We start from the raw sequence: 24,127 nt of genomic DNA on the forward strand, positions 1-24,127 counted from the left end.
GAAAATCCTGTTTGAAAACAGAGTTGCAGTTTTCGGACTACTACTGCCTGCTTGCTGTTCACGTGCTCCTTGACATCTGGCTAGAGGCAGGTATGTCCTTACAAGCCCCACTGCTTGCGTGTGAATAGAGATCAGAAAGGGGTGACCAAAACGATCAGGGGGTTGGAGCAACTCCCCTGTGAGGAAAGGTTGCAACATTTGAGGCCAATTTTGGTTTAATTTTTTAAAACGTGAGTAAGGTCATGACAGAGGTTTATAGAATTATGCATGGTGTGGAAAAAGTAGAGAGAATTTTTTCTCCCTCTCTCATAATACTGGAACTAATGAAGCTGAATGACTGCAGATCGAGGACGGATAAAAGGAAAAACTTCTTCACACAGCATATAGTTAAACAATGGAATTTGCTACAACAAGATGGCCACCAACTTGGATGGCTTTAAAAGGGGTTAGACAAATTCATGGAGGAGAAGGCTATCAGTAGCTACTAGTCCTGATGGGTGTACGCTATCTCCAGTATCAGAGGCAGGATGCCTCTCAGTACCTGTTGCAGGCGAACTACAGTGGGGGAGGGTTAACGGCCCTCGCGCCCTGTTTGTGAGGCTTCCCAGAAGCCTCTAGTTAGCCACTGTATGAAGCAGGATACTGGAGTAGCGAGGCCTTTGATCTGGCCAGGGAGGGCTGCTCTTACCACCCTAGCCCATGAGTGTATTTGCAGCTCTCTGAACTAGGCGCCTGAACTGAAATTTATCTTGTCCAACTTATGGCCCCATACAGACAGATAGGGAAGCATGTTTTCTCTCTATGAGAACAAGCCAAGGGCTGCCCAATCCCTTTTCCTCTTCTTTCACATGCCAGAGGAGAGATGAAAAGCTTTTGGTTCTACATTTAAACAAGCCACAGTTCCCCAGTATATCTGAACTCTGGAAACTGTGGCTTGATTAAACTCAAGCTGGCGAACAAATCACAAGCAGCAACTGAGTTAAGGGAACTGTGGTTAGCTTAAAATGGGAAGTAATATCTAAACCAGGCCTGTGCTACAAGATTGCCTCTAATCCATAGATGTCTTCTCCTTTTCTAGTCTGGATTCATTACATACACCATCTCTGTGCCTTAGAAGTGTGTATTGGAGACCTCTGTACAGAACATGGAGGGTTTATGATCAAGGCACGCAGGGCCCCTTCTTGCATTACCTGTGATCACGGTTGCCACCGTGCATGTGGTCATTTCTCCTATTGTTGTGGTCATGTTTGAACCAGGGAGGTAGTGTGAGAGGGCTGGTCAACCTGACTACAGGCAAGGCTGGTGTGAGAAGTAGCCACATCATCTCCCCACCCCAACCTCCCCAGTTCAAGGTGTGACATGACCTTGGTGCTTGGATGCCAGCGAAGAGGAGAGGCACCTGTTTGGCTGGCTCACCCAGCCCGTCTATCTAGTTCAAGGCTCGAGTGTGATGTTCTCTCCCCAGGTGAAGAGCCGGCTGCCTGGCAGTGCTTGACTCTGCTAGAAGAAGGGCTGACTCACAGTCCCTCCAATGCTCAGTTCAAATTGCTTCTCATCCGAATCTACTGTATGCTCGGGGCGTTTGAGCCAGTGGTGGAGCTGTACTCCAGCCTCGACGCAAAGCACATTCAGCATGACACCATCGGGTGGGTAGCACATCCGTGGAACAACCCACTGGCTCAGTCCACAGTCCAAGAGCCTCCCCTTCCTTCTGGAGAGTACATTCGTTAGCACATGGTTAGCCTCCGCCCTGAAAGGCAGCCAAGAAATATTTTAAATAAATACAATAAAACGGTTCACCTTTTCCCACCGTAGCCTCAAACGTTAGTTAAGGCGCCTGCTAACTTCACCAAGGTGGATTACACAAGTATCGAGTCTTTCAAGTGGCTTTGGGGTTTGGCTTCTTAGATGATGGCTTTCTCTGCTTCTCATGTGTGAGTGTTGTAAGTTCACACAACCTTGTCCATGAGACTGGGGATTATTTTACAGGAAAAAAGACTATGCAAGGACAGGGGTTGCCCTTCGCTATAAAAGATAGATCTCGAGTGGGATTTTCATTCGAGTGAATTTCCCCTGTAGAATTCTCAACTGGGGCAGTTTACTTGTATAATTTTAATCTCTTATACAGTTCATGTTTGCTTCATGCCTCCATAAACAACTAATTTAGCAGGAGAATCCCTTTGGGAACAGGATGGAGAAGACGTGGAAGTTGCGCTGGGCAAATCCAATCCAGATCACTTCCTGTCCGTTGCTGTTCCTTGACTCTTACATTTAAAAAAGTGGTTTGCACTTTCTAATCTTAGGGCAATACTGAAAGGAAGGAAAGAAAGAAATAACTCTTGGAAGTCTAGCAGTTCAGTGTAGCCGGTGGTGATGGGGGAGCAGCCCTCTCGTGGTCGTCAGTGTGTTCTGTTTTGTCTTGTGTTGCAGTTACTTGCTGACGCGCTACGCCGCCGCCTTTGGTCACTATGCCGCCGCGTCACAGTCCTGCAACTTTGCACTCAGGTTTTTCCACTCCAACCAGAAAGATGTAAGTGGCAAAGGAGACTCCAAGCCCCTATCCCAGTTTCCCCTTCTCAGAGAGCAGATGCACACAATTCCCTTGGGAGCTTCCCCTGCGCAAGCAACCCCTTCCCTCCACGGCCCTTCCCCTCTGTGTCTTGTCGACTTAGACTTTTTTAATCCTGGCCACAGGGCATGTGTCAGCTTGTATTGACCGTAATACCTAAACTGTCTGCTGGCGTGCTGCTCCTGTGAGCCCAAAGTAGCCACCCCCACAGGAGGTTGCCCAGTGTCTCTCTGCAGGATTCACTGCTCCAGCCTTGCCTCCTCCTCTTTGACCACCTCCTGCAGACCGTAATCCAGCTGCATCTCTGCACTGTTGCTTCCGATGAGTGTGCCTCTTGCATCCCTTCGTGAGCAGAGGAGGCATGCCCAGAACAGTGACTCATGCCAATAAAAGCGAGGGCTCCTCTCAAGGGTGGGCAGTTATACTCTTCCAGGTATAAGAGTGAAGGGTGTTGTGTGTGTTTTTTCAAAAAAATGAAGTGCCCTGGTCATCCAAAGTAGGATAAACACTGATATAGTCACTATAGAAATAGTAATGACACCCAGGTTCAAATCCCTGCTCAGTTATAAAACTCTCTGCTTGGGCCAGTCACACTGTCTGGCTAACCTATCTCACAGGGTTGTTGTGAGGATAAAAGGGGAGGGGGCATGTGCCTGCCCTCTGATTCTTGGGAGGAAGGGTGGAATAAAAATATAGTTAATCATAATAATAACTCAACTTCCATTTGGTTTAGACAGCCTTTGTCACAACTTGTTTCTAGTGCAGCTGTTTCTGTATATCTTCCCATTCAGTCATGGGAGTGGGAACTCTGTTCCTTTCAGCATGTGGCTTTAGTGTCCAGCATAAGGAGGGTGCAGCCTCCTTCAAATACGTTTTGAATCTCTCCCTCCCCCTGCCCCCTTTCAAGTTGTTCAGGGCAGCTGCGCTTCTCACTTTGTCCTCCCAACAGCCCTGTGGGGTTGGTTTGGCTCAGTGAGGGTAGCACTCAGCATTTCTCCCCGAAGTCACTTGAGAAAGCAAGCTCATCAGTGTCAGTGTGAAACCAAGCTCACAGAAGTTTGTTTGCTGAAATCCCAAGCATGAATTCCATACAACGTAAGCACAGGGCCCATGAGAATTGGGTTCCCTCAGTGAATGTCCTTCCTGGATTGTCACAGATGGAATGTGTGTGCAGAACTCTGTAACTTCATGCTTCACTAACAGAGGCTGTTGTCACGTGTTTTCTTCCTAGACCTCAGAATACATTATTCAAGCCTATAAATATGGTGCGTTTGAGAAGATACCAGAATTCATTGCTTTCAGGAACAGACTAAACTCTTCACTTCATTTTGCACAAGTCCGCACAGAACGGATGTTGCTGGACCTCTTACTTGAAGCAAATATGTGAGTCCTTATGTCAGAAGTTGTGGCAGGCTGGAGGCTGGTAAAAGAGAGAGAAAGATGTTGGATAGAGGTGCTGCTGATTAAAGCAACCTCAAAGTATTGAGGGACACTTCCCAGGAGTACTCCAGAGACCTCTAGTTGAAGCAGTGGGTGTGGAATTTGTCACTCTGGAAATCTATTTGTTGACATATATTACTCAGGTTGCAGGAGTTATTTTGACTACTTCTATACCACGATATCCTAAAATCTTGAAGTGTTTTACATAAAAAAAATACATATAATGCAATATAAAAATCACTGTAAAAATAATATAAACAATAATTACATTAAAAATGTTCCAAAGAGAACAGCAGCTGAACAGATCAATGTCACGAGTCATTTACAAGTCAGGGAAAGCCTAAGATAGTTGTTATTGTAGAAATGTAAGAAATAATAAGTAAATAAACAGATAGGTCTTCAAGAGGCATTTAAAGCTTGCCCGTTTCCGCCTCTCGGACCACATGTGGCAACTTTTCCGGGCACGCTTCGGGTTGTTTTCTGCATGGAGCAGCCTTCCCCATTCTGGTGCCCTCCAAACATTTTTGACTGTAACTCCCATCATTCACAGCCTGTGCTGGCTGTGCATGGTGGGAGTTGTAATCCAGCACATCTGGAGGCCCCTGGGTTGGAGAAAGCTGGCATTGAATACAGCACTAGCTCTGAGCGTGGTCAGTCAGCTCAAGCATGTGCCGTTTGCATTGTCTGGGTTCTAACCAAGTCTGGCCAGAATCCTGTGCAGCATCTGACTTCTGTCTTTCACCCCATGAACTAGATCAACGAGTTTGGAAGAGAGTATAAAGTCCATGAGCCTAAGTCCAGAAGAGGATGACATTCCCTGGAACGACCTGCGAGATAACCGAGACCTCACTGTCTTATTTAATTGGGACCCAAAAGACAGGCAAGGACGAATGGCCACTGCCACGATGGAGGTTTTCCATAGGCTGCCTTTGGGGAGGTAGACCATTTAAAGGATGCAGAAACTCAGGCTCGGAGACCACATCCAGGCCTCCGTCACTGGGTGGTTCGTTGGCTTTTGTGCAGTTCCTTCCCCATTCTAAAAGGTTGAAAAGCCTCTCCTGAGGCTTAGCTACTGGCAGTAACCCTGGGCTACAACTCTGGCTTGTCAGGGGAGAGACAAGCCGGAGTTCCTGGTGCTGATATGACATTAATCATGCCAGGGTTTGGAGCATCCCTGACTTGTTCAGCTGCTCCCAGTGGCAGGAGCAGCCAAGGGGAAGCAGTTCATCCACATGCGAGCGGCTGGCTGGCTGGCTGGCTCATAGAAACTCCGGGTTTTAGAAAACCCCAGGTTGGCATTATGTTTCAATATTTGGCCCTTGGGTTTTGCTCCCTGGTTGCTATTACAGGCCAACATTTCTTAGTACAGTTGTCTGAGTATCTAGGATTTGACATCCTCCTTTTTTCCCCTGGTGGAAATCTTATCCATTCTCAGGATTTCCCAAATGTTGCTATCCCTGCCCCTGATTTACAGGCTTTGTTTGGGATTTGGCTGCTTAAAGAAATAGTGATGTCATTTCCCTTCTAACTGCGGGGATGTCTTCCATATTAAAATGGCATAACGGAATTGTTGCAGGATCTGGAGCAATAGTGGATCCTGATAGTTTCGTGTGAACATAAGGAAGTCCTGTAAACAGCAGCATAAGCATATAGTGGGGGGGCAGGACTCTACAGGCACATTTTCCTCTTGCACAGGTGTGCTTTGTCATGATGGTGCAAGGGACTGGTGGCTTTTCCGGACTGTTCTTCTCCTTGCTGTTTGCTGGCCCCAATCCTAGCAATGGGTGAGGAAAATGCAGCACCGGCCTTGTGTTCACATGTGTGTGGAAGACAACATACCACAGCAACTGCCATCATGTTGGACTTCACAGTGCCCACGTCAGTTTTCGGGGCAGCTTGGATTTGTGCTTTCAAGTCTGAATTCATGGTTGATCTCTCTCTTTCACAGGGGTATTTCTGAAGAACACAGAAAACTCTCCTTGGAGGAAGAAACCATCTGGCTGCAGATTCGATCTTTGACATTGCGGTTGATAAGCGGCCTGCCGACTCTTGGCCACAATGCTCAACCAAAGAACTCAGAGAAAACCACCGAGAATGGTGTTTCCTCCAAGATTGACACAGTGCGGGCTCTCTTGCGGGAGCTGGATGCAGCAGTGCATTCTGGGAAGCGGTTCCTTGAGCAGAAGATTCAGGTACACTTACATGAAGCCATTCCCAAATTTCTTACGGAGCTCGTGACTGTGCCAGCAGATACAGAGATAAGATTCTCCTAACATTCAGCTTGGTGCTCTAATTGGAGAGCTAAACAAGAGCTGTTGCTATGTTGTGTTTTTGAGTTGTCTCCACAATAGTTTCAGATCTTCTTGTGATGACTGTTTTAGCCTCTACTGCTTTTAATGGATGGTTTTATTGTGTCGCTTTTGATTCGATCTACATGGATTTTGGATTTTATGCATGTTTTTATTGTACGTCACCCTGAGAGCTTTTAGCACTAGGGCAACTCAGAAATCTTAGAAGTACATACTTAGGGCTGGATCCAGGATCTGACTTCCGCAAGAGGAAAGGCTCCGGTGTTGGATTTTCTTCCTCCCCGCAACACAGCACAGCTCGCCCCATTCCGCAGGGTCTCCTGACTCTCGCGTAGCATTTTCAGAGGGCGGGGGGGGGGCTGCCCTGAGAAGGGGAGGGGAAGCCTGCTTCTGTCAGTGCAGTGGACCCCACGTAAGTCTGCATCCAGCCCATAGGTTAGACCAGAAACAACGCTGTTTTTCTCTCTTATGAGGGAGATGGAATATTTCATCCCACCCATTCTGCCTCTTCCGTAGTATCCGGTCCTTGGCCCCCCTCCATCGCGCATGGCCGGCTTCTTCAGCAGTGGGAGCTGCCAGTGCCAAACCAGCTTGTTTTATCTCGTTAGCGAAATTTATGATCTAGATACCAACGGCTTAGGTAAGCCCTCGTCGTTCCTGAGGCCAGAAGCCCATTTGGGCTGGGGATGAGGTGTGTGTGCGGGTGGGTGACTGGGAGGTATGGCTGGGTTTCCAGATCGGTTTGAAGATCTAGGCCTCTTATGGGCTGCTGTGATGTCACAGAATGTTCAGGAGAGCCAGCGTGGTGTAGTGGCGAGAGTGCTGGACTGGGAGCCGGGAGTTCTGGGTTCTAGTCCCCACTCGGCCATGGAAGCTCACTGGGTGACTTTGGGCCAGTCACAGACTCTCAGCTCAACCCACCTCACAGGGTTGTTGTTGTGAGGATAAAATGGAGAGGAGGAGGAGGATAATGTACGCCGCCTTGGGTTCCTTGCAAGAAGAAAAAAGGCGGGATATAAATGCAATAAATGAATGAATGAATGAATGAATGATCCTTCCCAACCTGGGACCCTCCAGATCTGTTGGATTACAACTCCCAGCATCCCCCAGAGGGCGCCAGGTTGTGGGAAGCTGCCTTCACTTACATCTCCTCACGATTTGAAAAATCAAATGATCTCGAACTTGCCATCCGTCTGTGAGCATTTTGGCCATTTTCTTGGCGTTTTCTGGCTTGTCTTTGTGACTCTCAAAAGGTCGGTCCTTTTTTAGAAACAAAAAAAGAAATACTGCCATGCAGGACACCTTGTGGTCTGCGAAGTGTGACTTCTGCGCCTGTTACCACATTGCCAGCCTGCCCCCAGGTTTCAGGGGGGCCTGGGCAAGGCACAATCACAAGCAATTCCAACAAGAAGAAAAGGTGGAAGACAACAGAAGAAGCCAATGTGGCTTCACAAAAAGCTTAGGGATGACCTGAAAACAAAAAAGGATATATATAGGAAGTGGAAAGAAGGCCAAGTAACAAAGGAAGAGTACAGGCAGGTAGCACAGAATTGCAGGGATGGCGTCAGGAAGGCTAAAGCTGAGAATGAGCTGAGGTTAGCAAGGGATGTTAAAAACAACAAAAAGGCTTTCTTCAGCTACGTGCATAGTAAAAGGCAGAGATAAGAAATGGTGGTTCAGCTATTAAATAAGGATGGCAAAATGATAACAGATGACAAAGAAAAGGCAGAAGTGCTCAATTCCTACTTTGGCTCAGTCTTCTCCCAAAAGAGGGTCTATGACCCCCCTGACAAAGGCGAAGTACAGGCTGAAAGGGCAGGATTGCAGCTTGAGATCGACAGGCATATGGTCAAGGAACACCTCATTACTTTGAATGAGTTCAAATCTCCAGGGCCAGATGAACTGCATCCTAGAGTCATAAAGGAACTGGCAGAAGAACTCTCAGAACCGCTGTCTATTCTCTTTGAGAAATCATGGAGGACGGGGGAAGTGCCAGATGACTGGAGGAGGGCTAACGTTGTCCCTATCTTCAAAAAGGGTAAAAAGGAGGAACCTGGGAACTACAGACCAGTCAGTCTGACATCAATCCCTGGGAAAATTCTGGAGCAGATCATAAAGCAATCCATCTGGAAGCACCTTGACAACAATGCCGTGATTACTCGAAGCCAACATGGATTTGTCAAAAACAAATCCTGCCAGACAAATCTGATCTCATTTTTTGATCAAGTCACCTCCCTTGTAGACCGTGGGAATGCTGTAGACATCATATACCTCGACTTCAGCAAAGCTTTCGACAAAGTGCCCCATGATCTCCTGATGAGCAAACTAGCTCGAAGTGGGCTAGATGAAACAACGATCCGGTGGATCCACAGTTGGCTACACAATCGGACTCAAAGAGTGCTTATCAATGGGACCTTCTCAAGCTGGGGAGAGGTAACGAGTGGGGTACCGCAGGGCTCAGTTCTGGGCCCAGTGCTCTTCAACATTTTTATTAATGACTTGGAGGAGGAGGTGCAGGGAATGCTGATCAAATTTGCAGATGACACAAAATTGGGAGGGATAGCTAATACTTTGGAAGACAGAAACAAAATTCAAAGTGATCTGGATAGACTGGAGCGCTGGGCAGAAAACAACAGAATGGCATTTAACAGGGACAAATGCCAAGTTCTGCACCTAGGAAAAAGAAACCAAATGCACAGTTACAAGATGGGGGATACATGGCTCAACCACACTATGAGCGAGAAGGATCTTGGAATTGTTGTCGATCACAAGCTGAATATGAGCCAACCATGTGATGTGGCTGCAAAAAAGGCAAATGCTCTTTTGGGCTGCATTCATAGAAGCATCGCTTCCAAAGCCCGGGAAGTACTAGTTCCCCTCTACTCAGCACTGGTTAGGCCTCATCTGGAATACTGTGTCCAGTTCTGGGCACCACACTTTAAGAAGGATGCAGACAAACTGGAGAGGGTTCAGAGGAGGGCAACAAAGATGCTCAGGGGACTGGAAACAAAGCCCTATGAAGAGAGACTGAAAGAACTGGGCATGTTTAGCCTTGAGAAGAGAAGACTGAGGGGAGATATGATAGCACTCTTCAAGTACTTGAAAGGTTGTCACAGAGAAGAAGGCCAGGATCTCTTCTTGATCATCCCAGAGTGCAGGACACGGAATCATGGGCTCAAGTTACAGGAAGCCAGATTCCGGCTGAACATCAGGAAAAACTTCCTGAGTGTAAGAGCAATACGACAATGGAACCAATGACCTGGGGAGGTGGTGGGCTCTCCCACACTGGAGGCCTTCAAGACGAGGCTGGACAGCCATTTGTCAGGGATGCTCTGACTTGGATTCCTGCATTGAGCAGGGGGTTGGACTCGATGGCCTTGTAGGCCCCTTCCAACCCTACTATTCTATGATTCTATGATCCTCTGGTGGGATCCTCAAGGCACCTAAGCGATCTAGGCCATTTCCCCCCTCCCAGGGTCTTCCAGATGATGCAGCCCCTGTTCCCATGAATTTCCCCGGTGGTCAGGCAAGCAGGAGCAAGCCGCAGCCTGCAGGGAGGGAGACTGCTGTGGAGTCACCTGGCATTCCAGCCCCAGGCTCTTCATGGGGCAGGGCACCAGCTGAGGTGGGATCCCACCTGGCCCAGAACACCCTTCTTTTCCCTTCAAAAGAGTTGTGCTGAAAGGAGACCTCTTCTTTCCCCCTTGTGTTCTGGGTCCTGCCCCCGACAAAGCATCACTACACTGAGGGGGAGGGATCCAGAGACATGTGGAGGAAAGGAGATGCCGGCTGCCCCCAGCCCCGTGATCTTTTCAGTCCTAGCGCTAGCCCCAGTGGGTCCTCTGGAGCTCCTGGGCCCTGGTATTTGCCCAGCCTTGCCAGGTACTCGTGCCAGGCCTGCCACTTTGAATAATTTTTATACACCATCACTGTACATCAGCTGTTCATCTGCTGTTTGCATCATCATGACAATATCCTTCTGTGCTTCATCTAAGTCTCCATTTCTTGCTTGTGATAATATGCTTTTCACTCTAGCTGTTGCTTGTTTTTGTGTTCTGTGTACTTTTTCTAAAACAGTTACTTGATTTTTAATTTTCTTAATGTCGCCATTAAGCATTTGGATAAGAAATTTGATAACTCTTCTCTATTTTCAGAAGATTCGACAGCAATTCAAGAGAGAATAGGGAATAGCTTGAAATCATTACTAGAACAACTAACAGGTAAGTCAGCTTTGCAAATATCTCCACAAACTTCCTAGCCTACAAATCAGTCAATCAATAGAAATTGGCTGGCTGATTTCCTGTACATTCACCACATGAGCCATGTCCTGCCCCAAAGGACTAGCTCTTAATAATGTAATTGTCACTGTCAGTACTTCCTGCATTGAATTTCCTTCTGACCTCACTGTTTACAATTCTCCCACCACCACACTGCATATATACCCCAAATGCTCAATAACTTTTCGTGCATCTGACGAAATGAAAGCTTATGCCAAAATAAATTTGGTAGTCTTTAAGGTGCCACAAGACTCTTTTGCTGTTTCAGTGCTTATAGAGCACCCTCTGCCTAGTTCTCTGGAGGTGACTTTGACGGGGTTCGGACAATCACGTAAGGGGAAGAAGCCATTGTGGCTCCTCCCCCTGCATGACTGTCATTTGCATAATTCCCCGTGGCATGGAGTGGGTTGGTGCGTCATCCAAACCTGGCATGCCATTGTGGCCTCATACCCACCCTGCAACTGACAACTGGCCACTCCCACTGTGTCATAGGGAATTATGCAGATGGTGGCCACACGCACAGCAGGTGCGGGGGAAGAAGCCACGGTGGCTTCTTTCTGCATTGCGAGTGTCCAGACGCCCCCTTTTCCTCACCTGGGCAAGTGGCTTTCTCCTTACAGAACCCTAAAAGGAGAGAAATGTCTCAGGATGCAAAGCTTTTATTTCTGGAAAGCCCAACGTGTTTTGGCCTCTTTTATTGTTGTCTTTTATTTCTAATACTATTACAGCCTCTTGAAGAAGGCCTTTAAAATTAAATATGAGGCTGAAATGCGTTGGGCTTTGCAAAAAAAAATTTTTTTGTATCCTGAGACGTTTCTTTCCTTTTGGGGGTCTCCTTTGGATGCTTTCCAGCCTTTTGCACCCCCATTTCTCCTTAGAGGCCCTGGGGGTGCTCTCCTACTCCATCTACTACAAGGAAAGCTTTATTTTATAAGCTGGAGTTAAGTAATGATTATGAGAGTAAATGTTTTCATCCTCTGAAAGGCATTTGCTCATCCCAAATGATTCTTTTAATTGGTCTGCTACATATATCTGCATGTCACCTGGCAGATCTTTTGTTCCTCCTGGATATCCCCACACAAAGCCAGAAGAAGAAGAAAGCGGCTATTTCATGCAGCACACCGCATTTTCTCCTGGATCAGTCTAGAATCGCATAACTGCCAGTCTCTTCTGCCAGAAACGCTCAAAGACTGCAAGCAGCTTAGATTTGTCTACATGTATGAGTTCTTCTACAGTGTATGCAGTTAAATTGCAGGTGGGGGGCGCGGACAGGGGTGACTTGAAAATACACACCGACCTGACAATCAGTTTATTTTTATGTATCTGTCAATCAGCAAAGCCCTTATAAACCTGATAAAATTTCAAACAGCATAAATAGAAGCGAAGCCGTAGGAGCACTGCTATAAAGCCTTCCGCACCCAGGATCAGGATTCCAGTAGCAGGTGATGCAGTGGCCCCGCACCTTTTGAATGAATGACCACCTGATGAGGCCCATCAGGCCCCATCATTGCAGCCTTTAGGAAAGCCCTGGAGACTGATTTTCTTTGGCTTTTTTCTCAAGTTGTCAATTTATTTGGACCACTAAGGGTTCTAAGCTGCTATTAGGTACTGGATGTTAGTATTCTCTGGACTGTATGTTTTATTATTATTGCTGACTTTTATTCATTGTTGATGTCTATTGTTGCATTGTATTTTACTGTGTAAGCCACCTTGAGAGGGTTTTCTCCTTAAAGGCAGGATAAAAATATTTTAAAGAAGGAAAGACCTCTGCCTCGGAAACCCCGAAGAGACACTGCCTGCCAGAGTAGCCCAGGGGTGTTGAATCTCAGGCCTGCCCAAGCTCCCAGTCCAGGTTTCTGTGGTTCCCCGGGTGGCCATGCCTTCTTTCCCCCGACTGCTGATGGTTTGGTATTTTCCCTCTTCTAAAAGGTTGACATGGCTCTCCTGAGGCTTAGTGAATGGCATTAAGAAGTTTCCGCTAAAATATGCTGGTGTTTTGGTCTTGCCCCCCTTGCCTTTGGCTCCACCCAGCACTGGAATGTGGCCTCCCAGGGCTTCCCCAAAGCTGAACTTGGCCCTCGGGTTGAAAGAGGTTCAACAAGTTGGGAGCAGACAATACTGGGCTAGGAGACCAGTGATCGTCGCCTGGTACGAGGCCGCTTCCTATATTCAGTGGGAGCGGAGCTTAGCTCAGTGACACCGCACAAGCTTTGCACGCACCTACCTGTTCAGGTCCCAGGTTCCATCCCAGACATCTCCAGTGGAAGCAGCAGCTGCAAATAAGCAATGCCTTGCCTTGCCTAAAACTGACATTTTCACAAGTCTCACCTTTTTTCCCTTCTCTGTCTTTTCTTGAAGATCAGTTCAATAAATGCAAAGGTGATTTGTTGGAAGTCAAGGAGGGCAGCTTCAAAACCCATCCAAATATTTTAGAGAATCTAGTCTTCTTTGTGGAGGTGAGTCTGAGGCCTCCTCTGAGCACTTGGAAAGCTAATCCTGCTCCCTCACCAGTTGCAGAATCCAGCTGTGTTCCTAAAGTGCATGCTCCCCCTCCCCTCTTCCTTCCAGACCATCTCCATCGTCCTGTGGGTGTGCGGTTACTCGGACAGCGTCCTCCGGCCCTGCAAATCAAGCTTCCAGAAAAAGAAGAAGAAGAAAAAAGAGAGCATTATTGCAATGGTATACAACATGCAGTTTTACAGAATTCCCTCCCAGATGAATTCATAGAGAATAGGACTCTGTCAATAGTCACAAGCCATGAGAGCTAAATGGAGTCTTCGTGTTTGGATATGTTAGCATTATTTCTAGTACAGTTCCTTTTTATGGCAGTCTTCAGCACAAGGGAGCCACTAAATTAGTGCCACTGGATGTGGATGCCCAGAAAAATGCACCACCTCCAAAGAGCAGCATTCATTCATTTTCATTCATTTATTCCATTTCTATACTGCTCAGTAGCCCGAGCTCTCTGGGCAGTTCACAGAAATTGCAGCACACAAATACAAGGTAATAAAGACCTAATATCAAATCTTTAACATACACAATTTAAAAACAATTTAAAATTGCTAAAAAAAAAGCCATTGCACAGATGCATCTGTGGAAAATGCCACACGGCAGATGAAATAAAATAATTGCTCCTATCAGGTGCACACTAGGAATGCTTGAGGATTTCGTGCGATGTGCAGTATTAAGCAAGATGACCTAATTTGTACATCCAGTGCTACTGTGCAGAGGGGAACGCAGTTATCCTTCTGTTTTCACACTTCTCCAAACTTTGCAATATGGTTCTGGTTTGCAAAATTTACCAAATTGTATACATAATGTGTCTTTTAGAATAAAAAGTATACAAAAATACGTGTACAAAAATGCATGTTTTGTGAAAAGACATTCAAAAATGTGCATTTTCTTGTGTGTGGTTTTTAAAATCTCAGCTTGATGCTGCAACAGGTAGGAACGGACTTATGTGTGAACACATGCAAAACTGACATGGGCTAGAAATAGATCGATCTGTCCATCCCTGAATGAAAAGGTTTGATACATTTGCCTGATGAAGAGAATACCAGATGTATTTGGTTGATCTCAGTTATTTTAGATTCTTCATATGTTGATTTTGATTGCACGTTTTCTTATGGGCAAATATATTTTTCCTTTCCAGTAGTGTAGATTACTCAGTTAATGCAAAGAAGTTGAATTCAAATTTTAAAAAATAATTTAAAGTGATTCAAGATGAAATAAAATGAGTAGCTGCTGTATTGTCCAAGAGCATGCATGGAACATATTTCATTCTCCCCCACCTGCCCTTCTCTCTTTTTGTAGCCCCCCGTGTTCACCAGCTTTCAAGATTACATTTCCGGGCTCCAGACGCTCACTTCCAATGTGATAGACCATATCAAAGGGCTAGAAATTACTCTAACTGCACTTAAACTTGAAGATCTCTCCATAGAAGACAATTTACTGTCACAGGTAATAAAATGCTGCTTCAGAGTTGAATGACGAAGATGCCCATCTTTACGGTGTCAACAATGCGTGTGGTGGGATGGAAGATTTTTGTCCTCGCTTAGCAGCATTCTAGGTGCCGCCCTTTTACCCCATAGGAATGCATGGCAGTCATTCTCTTATATAGGAGAAGGAGAGGCAATGCATTCAGAGACCATTGGGACTAGCTGTGTTCCTTGCACCTGGGCACCCCAAGCTGTGAATTGCTGAGCCTGTTCGTATCCCAGCTTCTGTTACTTGTGACGGAATGTTTGGGAACTGGATTCTATGTGAGGAGGGGGAGAGACAGAGATGTACGTTATGCTACAGAGCAAAGCCCTGAAATTGCAGTCAGCATCCATGTGGGGGCACCAAATGAAGCAAAAAAAAAAAACAACCTGTGGTGAGGCTGGGATGCACTACAGTTTTGTTTCTGTTTGCAACTTATGCAAACATGTCCAATTCGCAGTCCCAACCCTGAGCAGGAGCGCTTTTTTCAAGAAATGTTTGCAAATTCCAAGATTTGAGATTGCATCTGAGGAAAAAAATTAAAGGATTTTCCACACTTTCGTTAATTGAGGAAAAGCGCGCACTTTTGAAAAATCCTCACAGAAATGTTTAGTTTTCCTGTTCAACATGCACACACTTTCTGTTTGAATGAGACAAAAAACAGGTCAAAAACTAAAACAGGAGTGAGCCAAAACAAGCTTCGAAGTAATTCTCAAAGAATTGATTCACTGGTTCTCCCATCCCTATGGTGGGGGAATAGGAATGCTTGGTGTAAGTGCCCATTGTGTGGAATGCAAAGACACACCCGCCGCACAAAAGATGGGCTGGAGAGAAGGAAAGATTCGAAACACACGGGAGTTCAGATTTGGGATGGCAGGAAGAGAGCATGGGTTAGGTGGTGATTGCTTAAGTGAGAAGGTAAGGAAAGCATCTGACTCCCTCTACTGTTTAGAAGCTTTGAAGCAAAATACAGTAGTAGATAGGCCCTGCAGAATTTATCTCGCTCTTTCAGTTCCTGTTTTCTGATAGCAGCGGAGTTGGCTGTTTTCAACCCCACCTCTTTGCACACAGCACAGAATGCATGGACAAACTTGCACCTGGTAGGAAAATGTTCTGTGAATTTTCCAGCCTCTGACAACAGGCAGATGGCTATCCAAAATTATTCTGCCTGGCCCAATTTTCAACTGTTTGCCCCCCACCTCGCTCTGCCCCCTTTAAGCCGTTTTCTTCCTTATTCCAGAAAAGCCTTTTGTCTTCCACATGTGTGTCAGCAGAAAAAATACCTTTTTGCTTACTCATTCAACACAATTCTCTTCGTAGTTCTGTCTTCTAGCACTGTGTTCTGGGTGCGGGGGCATTCTGAAAGCAAATGGGAACTCTCTTCTCTGAACCTTTTATTTCCTGCTTCCTAGACATGCGTTGGCTTGGAATCCCTTGGGGTTTTCCTACTCCCATTAAGTCAAAACAGTTTGAGGTTTTTACAGCTTGTAGAAATCACAAAGTCCAGTGCTCAAGATGTTCAGTGCCTAACTGAGGCCCAGAGTATCCAGCAAGTAGGGTTGAGAGAAAACCTGGGTTAGTTTTCAAAACATGGTCAGTTCCAGGATGCCACATGTGCTGCTCTGCATGAGAACAGCTGGACTGATGAGCAAAGAAAGGGCACAAGACAAATTCCCCACCCAACCATTCCCACCTGCCAAGTCCTAAATACAACAACCACTTGATGGGAAGCCAAGATGCCTGGACTAAGGATTGATCTGACCCGGGAAGTTATACAGGGGTCTATGGCAAAGCAGGATGTAGGTTGTTCAGGAGCCCATGCATGCCCAGCGGGGCTGGTTAAAGCAAGTCTGCTTACTTCACCCACATCGCTGCCTGGATATTCAGAGGTCAGTGGGTTTAATTCTACAGTGTATATGTTTCAATATTTGGAGACGTTGATAAGGGTAATTCAAGGGTCAATTTGTGTTCAGTGTGATTTACATTACCTATTGATTATGTTATCTGTATGTCATCTTTTTTTCCTCCAGGAAGAAAAGAAGTTTACAAAGACTGCGTTAGGGAAAGTCCAGAACAGTTACCAGCATGCGATTCAGGAAATTGGAGAATTGCTGAAAAAGAGACTCGATACCATCAAAAATCTAAAGGTTTGAGGAAACTCGTCCTAGGCGCAGAAGGCAGAGAGTGAAGCGCTGATGCCAGATGAGAAGCAACATCTGACACCCCTTTGACATTAAAATCTGGAACTTCCTCATAAATGCATGAAGGACTTTGATCGTAAAATAGTTTTTTTATGTATTAAAAAAGATATATTCAAGCTGATTAAATTATTGTACATAAAAACCAGAAGCAGGGACCCTCCTCCGTCAGGGTTCGACCACTTTTTATACGTGTTCATAAGCATATTGTAACAGAAACAAACAAAAAAAACCCTAACCTGTTTCACTTCCCATTGGGGGGGAGGGGGGAGTTCTCCAGAAACTGTTTGGGGGCTTGAGGTCTTTAGAAGCAGCAATAGGAATCCAGTATAAAGCATACTTCAAAGGAGTTTGTATTTTTTTTTCCATCACACAATGCAGCATTTATAGTTTTGTGTGCGAGTTTCTTGCCGTAGAAAAGCAGAAGTCAGAGAGGCCTGTGCTCAGCTGTGGAACGTCTCAAGCCCCCCCCCCCCACACACACACACACACTCAGCACATACACCCACCACAGCAGAGCTGCCTAGCTCAAAACAGGTGGCTTTTCCCCTTAAATGACCGTTTATTCACATAGCTACCGTAATGACAATTGGTAGCAGAATTGCAGCATGGCTCTCTCTCTTGGTGGAAAGAGTAACTGGTCCAGACAAAGTGAGGTTGTTTGTTCTCCTGGGTGTTGCCCATCACGTTTAGGGTTGCATTTCAAGCAAGCTGATTAGTGGTGGGAAGATATGTGTTGTATTTCCTGCTCTTTATAGTTATATAGTCTAAAATAGATCCTGAGCATCTTTGAGGAATAAGATCAATTTTGGATGAGACGTTAAGTGTGGAGAACAGGGAACTTGAATCAATTTCAAATCCTCTTAATTGTCTCCATTCCATCCTACCCTAGCCCCTCCAGTCACATCTGAAACAGCTCTTGGTGAGGACCTGTATAAATTCCTGATGGATTGTTGAATATTTCCTAGGTGCTAAACCTTTGAAGAGGGATTGAGATCTCTTGGATGAAATTTGGTCTCTAGGCGTCAGTTAGCAACAGTGGCTTTCAGTAAAGGATGTTGAACTAGTTTTCTACTAAGTTATACAAGGGAGAGAAATAATAGATGCAGCTGTTTCTAAAACATAACCCAAAAAAGGTTATTTTGGGGAGCAGGGACTCCAGACTTCAGCAAAATGTGGGGTTAAAGGAAAACCACATCAAAGCTTCAGCTTTAAATTTTTGAGAGAGCTGGCAGTCCTAGCAATGTCACTTCAGTTTTGCTAGAAACAAGGTGGTGGAATCTTTCCAGTTATTTCTAAACCGTTCTAGATCCCTGTGTAGAATCCACACCCTGTGAGCTTGTTTGTGACTAACCCAGAGTTAGGCAAGCTCAACGGGTCAATTTCTGCCATTCCCTTTTTATCAGCAGGGATCTGTAGGAACCTTACAATGCCCAAGCGGAAGATCCACGTGTTTTATATTTAGTTGATTGGATGTGCTGTTGTGTAGCGCCTTCAACTCCGCAGCATCCCTGCTTGGGGCAGTTCAGTCTGGTTCTTCACCGTTGCACACAGCCAGCATGTCTGTCCTCTTGATCCCTAGAGAGATGTGCCTCAGAATTGAAATGGAAATCAATTTTGGTTTAAAACATCTGGAGGTGTTCTTTGCAAGTGTTCTGCTCCAGCTGCATGTGTGATTTAGGGACACAGTTTATTTTAATTTTTTTTAATGTTATTTTTATACAGCTCCACATCCAAAGATTTCAGAGCAGTGAACAGCAGATAGGATGCAAGAACAAAAACACCCACGTTAAAATAATTACTAAAATTACATTTTGATAGTGGGGGAATACTGAAATTAGGATTTTGTAGTAAGAAAATCTACAGAATGAATTCCTTCTGTGCTCCCTGTAAGGAGTACCTTTTGGTGGGGGAGAGGCTTTTTTAAAACACAGCTGAAGCAAGAATCAGACTCAAATAGACACCTTGATCCAAAATGCCTGCTCTTGCTGTGAGAGATATCTCAAATTAGGAGCCAAAATAGTGTTTTTTCTCTGCACAAAACAAAATGATGGACATATCTGTGAGACTGGTGTGGTTGCCAGTGGAGGTATCTTTTGTGGGCTCCACTGGAATGTAACAGCCATTGTGCTTTGAACGACTCCTGTTTGACTCCTGTTTGTTGTTCATGCCTTATGGATTCTTGAGTCGCTTTCAGCAAGCTGCTCCCCTCTGAAAGGAATGTGTGTTGAAATCCAACCTTTTTTTTTGTCCCTTTAAAAAATCCAAAATGAATTCCTGGAATGCTGAGTAATCAAGTTCCCCTCTGTAAAATGGGTATCATATACCTTCAGGTTCTTATAACATTTGCAAAGCTCTCAGTACCAAATCAAGGAAAGGATGCTATTTTCCCAAGATGAGAATGGGCTCTTCTCAGACCAGAGGTTTTCTTCCACAACACATGCCCCAGCTGAATTTGCAAAAGAATTTAGTGCTGCTGTTTTATCCTGTCTGTTGCGGTGGGTTAACAGACATACACATATAAGAGAGACCTACAAAAACTACTGTTTACAGACCAACATAAATTAAATTGCTTTTGTGTAGTGCTGGATCATGAGCCAAGATCTTCTAGCAGCTATGTCTGGCAAGTTTTTCATTAAATTCATTTTCTTGCGGATCAAGCTGAAGGGTGTTAATCTGAGAACCTTCCTCTCCGAAAAGAAAACTACATGGCCCAGCAGTGTTGCCCATTTTGATGGAGGGTGAGGGGTTTATATCTTTTTAGTAATTTTTAACTGTTTAAAATTTGCATTTATATTTTGCAATTGTTATGCTGAATCATGGGGTGGGGGGTTGACTCTTATTTTATCCTTTAAAGGGGGTTTCTGTTATCTGCAAGTCACTTCGGAACGTCTTTTCGTTGATTTGCTTTCTCTAATTTATGACTCGAAGATCTGTAAAATGCTTCAGCTGCTGACAGGATTTAAGTGACAAAACTGCTAGCGATCTGCTTTAAACTGGATGGGTTTATAATTTATATTAAAAAAAAGTCAGTTTCTTTATAAACCACATTTTGCTGCCTCTTTTTTCCCCTCTTTCAGTTTGGCAAATGTTCACAACTGTCTGAAAGTCATCCCCCTGCCCCCCCCCCGCCACACACCTCCACCCCAATAGCTTGTTTTAAATGCTTAGCTACAAATTTTAGTATGGTGGTACAAAGGAAAGAGGAAGCTTGAATCCAAAATACGTCAGAGGCTCTCTTTGACCTGGTATGCTGGTAAGATAAGGCAGCACACATAAAGCTACACAGAGCTCTTCATAATGGCCTATAGCCAAGGCTCTGCACTCAAGCTGCAATTCTGTGCAACTGTAGAATGTGCTAGACAATTCAGCACAGGCTTCTTTTTTTTTTTAAGGGATGCTAGCCCTTATGGTCGCTAAGTAGGCTTAAGAGTGCAAGAATGTCTAGTGAAATCTCAGAATTCATTGTGAGTTTCTGTAGATTTGGTAATCAAAGGGTTTGGCCTGATGGCCCTATAAGGCAGTTCCTTTGAGTCTTCAGACTGAAAAAGTTAACATCCAGACCTTCTGTAATTGGAAGAGAACAGGGATGTGTGAACTGCCCAAAGAGATTGAACTTTTCCCTAGTCTTGCTCCTGAATATTTGTTTTGAACTGCAAGACGATGGGATGCATAGGTAAAGCAAGTGAAAATCCCTTGACCCAGGACTCCTAAAAAGCAAGTTCCCAGTGGAGTTTCCCGACAAGGCAAATGGAAGTTTATATTTTCCATGCCACTGGAACAAATAAAATACACAGGCTTGTTAAAAACAAGGATTAGGGAGGATGGGATCGTGCTTTTTGCTCTTTTCCCTTTCCCTGTGTGATGAGAGATGAGCTGGCATTACACAAGTAGGACATGAGTGCAACAGTACCCTCCCACCCATTTTCCCCAGCAACTGTTATACATAGGCATGCTGTCTCCAATTCTGGAGGTAACATATAGCCACCAGGACTAAAAGCCATTGATGGCCTTATCCCCTTTTAAAGCCAGCCAAGGGCACAATCCTATGCGAGTTTAGACAGAAAAAAAGTCCTACACCTCCCAGCATTCCCCAGCCACCAGTGCTGGGAGTTGTAGGACTTTTTTCTGTCTAAACACGCGTAGGATTGTGCCTTTAGTTGGCAGCCATCACTACACCTTGCGGTAGCGAAGTCCATACTTTTAACTCCGCGCTGTGTGAAGAAGTCCTTTTATCTGTCCTGAATCTCCCACCATTCAGCTTCATGGGACGACACCAGCTTCTAATACTATGGGAGAGTGAGAAAAAGATCTCCATTTTCTCCACACCATGCTTAATTTTGTACACCTCTCATCACGTCTCCCCTCGCTCACTTTTTTTCCAAGCAAAACAGTCCCAGATGTTGTAACCTTTCCTTGCGCCAGTCTCTTGATCATTTTGATTGCTTTTTTTCTGCACTTTTTCCAACTCTGCAATATCCTTTTTTAGGTGTGGTGATCAGAACTGTACACAGTATCCCCAAGTGTGACTTGCCCAAAGCCATCCAGTGGGAGGATAGCTGAGCTGGGATTTAAACCCAGCTCTTCTCGTTCTGTTGCCTCCCATGCAGGGGGTGGGGTAAGAACAAGCGTTCCTACCTGGGAAGTATGGCCTTAATCCAGGATGCGTGAAGAGGGCTGCTGGTTCATTTGCAAAAGGCTCTCTCTGCATGCTCAGTGGCACTTCCCTTTCCAACAGTATTGCAGGCATACAAAAAATCCCAGATGAATTCTTGATGGTATGACAGGTATGGAACCCAGTATCCTCCCCTCCAACCCCCCCCCCCAGGTTCTGAAGTTCTGAACCCTAGCTTGAAATTAAACCAGAGCACCTGCTTCGCATGCAAAAGGTCCCAGGTTTGATCATGTCATCTCCAAGTAGGGCTGGAAAAGACCCTTCTCTGCCTGAGAACCTGGAGAAAGCAATACATGGACCACAAGTCTAGGTATGTTTCTGTTTACATCAGCCCTTTATTCACAACCGTGAGGACTGGAATCCTAGTTTATTTTTAGGGGAAAGACAGTAGCTCAGAGGTAGACCTCATGCGCAGAAGGTCCCAGGTTTGATCCCTGGCATCTCCAGGCAGAGTGAGAAAAGCTCCAGCCTGAAACCCTGGAGAGCCGCTGCTGCCAGTCAGTGTGGACAGTACTGGCTGAGCCTAAGGCTGCTTCAGCGGTATGCAGAGGCAACCTGCCTGCCGCGCATGAGGCTTGCGTGTTATGCACAGCCACTGGCTCATATCCATCCCCTCCTAGCTTTGCAGGCCCCCAGGGGTCAGCATAGTTGGGCACTTGCCAAAGTTCACATCCCAGCAAGGGAAGCCATGGCTGCCGAACCCTGGCCCCCCGGCTGCATTTCTTACCCTCTTCTCTTGAGTCAGCGAACACTGGAAGGACACTGGCTGTGTGGACGGAGACCAAAGGCAGAGGTCAAGGGGCATGGCAGGTCAGCAAGGAGGTGGTGGGGACCCCTTTGACCCATCTGACACTACAGCCCTTCCTTTGCCTCTCCTCTCTGTCGGACTTCAGCTTGTAAGCTCCTAGAGGTCAGAGAACCACTCTTCTCTTTCTCCTGCTGAAACAAGAAGTGCTCCCTCGGCCTTCCCTTGGTCTGGATGCTTTCGCCCCTTTGCCTTGGTTGTACGTTGGGCTCTTTGGACTGGGCCTAGAGAGAGCTGGGTTCAAGTCCCCCCCTCGGCCGTGAAGCTCCCCGAATGACTTTGGGCCAGTCGCTGACTCTTGGCCTAACCTACCTCACGGGGTTGTTGTGAGGGTAAAAACAAGAGGAAAAGGAGGATCACGGACGCCACTTTGGCCTCCTGGGAGGGGAAAAAAGGCCAGACTTAAATGTAACACAAAATAAATACTCGGCGCGTTCATTCAGCGCGGAAGGAAGGCGCGGCACGCTGCACACGCGCACGGAAACTTCTCCTTTTTTCGCCAAGTGTAGCTTAAAGGTAAAGGTGTCCCCAGCCAGTCGTGTCCGACTCTAGGGTGCGGTGCTCATCCCCGTTTCTAAGCCGGAGAGCCAGCGCTGTCCGAAGACGCTTCCGTGGTCATGTGGCCGGCATGACTGAACACCGAGGTGCACGGAACGCTGTTACCTTTCCCGCCGAGGCGGTGCCTATTTATCTACTTGCAATTTCTTGCTTTCGAACTGCTAGGTTGGCAGAAGAAGTGTAGCTTAGCCTGTTCCAAAGAGGGAGGCGGGGGGGGGGGGGATAATAAGATTTTTTTATTTTTTTTTAAATAGAAGAACGGAGTCGGGGGCTGAGCCCTGGCCCAAGCGGGCCCTGCTCCCCGGCATCCCCAAATTCAGGAGCAATTTGGGGAGCTCGCCAGGCGGCCCCTGGAAGCACCCTCCGGGCGGGGGCGGCGGGGCCGGCGCAGTGGCGGCGCCGCGGGCCACGTGGCCACGGCCCCTCCCTCCGTCCGTCCGTCCGTCCCTCGCTCGCTCGCTCGCTGGCTGGCTGTGGAATCCTCCGCCTCCGCCGCGCTGCCCCCGCGCCTCGCACATGACGCGCCTCGCCATGGCTGTGCGGAGCCTCTGCCTCGCCGCCGCGCTGCTCCTCGGGGCGTCCCTGGAGAGCGGCGGCGCTCTGCACACCAAGGGCGCCCTCCCGCTGGACACCGTCACTTTCTACAAGGTACAGGCGCGGGGGGCAGGCTTGCGCGCGGCGGGGGGGCATCCTCCCTGCTCCCCCCCCAACACGCACACGCCCCCGGTGGGCCCTGGCACATCCCCCGGGTTGGGCGTATTCCAGATCAGCTTTGGACTGCACGCCCCAGCAGCCCCAGCCAGCATGCCCAATGGCCAGGGGAGATGGGGGCTGTAGTCCCCAAACATCTGAAGGGCAGCTTGCGGGGGGCTGCTCCAGGCGGAGAGATGGGAGGGGTGGTCTCATTTTATTCTTGGGGGATTTGCACCGAAACCCGGAGCTGATCGCCCGGTTCGGTGGTCCGCTTTTCGCGCGCCTGGTTTTTTGCATCAGCGCTTTGCATGCGCGGAGCGGCCCTTCCGGACCTTAAGGGCGGTTGCGAGCGCGCATCTCTCCCGAGCGCCCGCACCGCGCAGCCCCTTTTGTACTGAGCGACCCGCGGGAGAGTGCGTCTGACCGGCGCCGGCAACACGCCCCCTGCCCTTATTTGGGGCCTGGCCTCGACTGCGCCGCGGTTCTTGGGGAGGGGGCGGGCAGGAAGCTGGCGAGAAGGAGGGAGGGGCGGGAGAAGGGTCCAAGGAGGGTGAGCGGTCTCCCCAGCCCGGCGCCCTCCGGGTGTGGTGGACTACAACTCCCATCATTCCCAGCCAGCATG

The 24,127-nt window shown here is 47.0% G+C and overlaps 2 protein-coding genes and 1 long non-coding RNA gene across 7 annotated transcripts in view; 2 read left to right on the forward strand and 1 right to left on the reverse strand.

The window, feature by feature from the left end:
- Window positions 1–22,630, forward strand: part of NAA25 (N-alpha-acetyltransferase 25, NatB auxiliary subunit) — a 48,663-nt gene extending 26,033 nt beyond the window's left edge. Inside the window, exons 13-24 of one of the 5 annotated variants that reach the window (XM_084820407.1) lie at window positions 1–90; window positions 1,466–1,646; window positions 2,431–2,530; window positions 3,801–3,952; window positions 4,764–4,889; window positions 5,958–6,201; window positions 6,835–6,958; window positions 10,473–10,538; window positions 12,954–13,051; window positions 13,164–13,274; window positions 14,409–14,555; window positions 16,607–22,630. In XM_084820407.1, coding sequence (XP_084676533.1) covers window positions 1–90; window positions 1,466–1,646; window positions 2,431–2,530; window positions 3,801–3,952; window positions 4,764–4,889; window positions 5,958–6,201; window positions 6,835–6,958; window positions 10,473–10,538; window positions 12,954–13,051; window positions 13,164–13,274; window positions 14,409–14,555; window positions 16,607–16,729 — 1,562 coding nt within the window. In that variant the 3' untranslated portion in view covers window positions 16,730–22,630. Of the gene's footprint in view, window positions 91–1,465; window positions 1,647–2,430; window positions 2,531–3,800; window positions 3,953–4,763; window positions 4,890–5,957; window positions 6,202–6,834; window positions 6,959–10,472; window positions 10,539–11,645; window positions 13,052–13,163; window positions 13,275–14,408; window positions 14,556–16,606 lie in introns of those variants that run through there. The other 4 variants (XM_084820408.1, XR_014785803.1, XM_084820409.1 and 1 more) reach the window with 4 other exon arrangements.
- The window catches only part of LOC146335943 (uncharacterized), a 24,495-nt gene continuing 406 nt past the window's right edge, over window positions 39–24,127 (reverse strand). Inside the window, exons 2-3 of the long non-coding RNA XR_014785804.1 lie at window positions 12,924–13,228; window positions 39–3,989 (exon numbers count right to left, since the gene is read on the reverse strand). This is a non-coding gene — a long non-coding RNA (uncharacterized LOC146335943). The remainder of the gene's footprint in view (window positions 3,990–12,923; window positions 13,229–24,127) is intronic.
- ERP29 (endoplasmic reticulum protein 29) overlaps window positions 23,325–24,127 on the forward strand; it is a 7,996-nt gene continuing 7,193 nt past the window's right edge. Inside the window, exon 1 of the mRNA XM_084820418.1 lies at window positions 23,325–23,460. Coding sequence (XP_084676544.1) covers window positions 23,329–23,460 — 132 coding nt within the window. The 5' untranslated portion in view covers window positions 23,325–23,328. The remainder of the gene's footprint in view (window positions 23,461–24,127) is intronic.

The sequence above is a fragment of the Heloderma suspectum genome, chromosome 13, assembly GCF_057233095.1.
Source record: "Heloderma suspectum isolate Gila_16-S chromosome 13, 16-S_ref, whole genome shotgun sequence".
NCBI classification, from domain to species: domain Eukaryota; kingdom Metazoa; phylum Chordata; class Lepidosauria; order Squamata; family Helodermatidae; genus Heloderma; species Heloderma suspectum.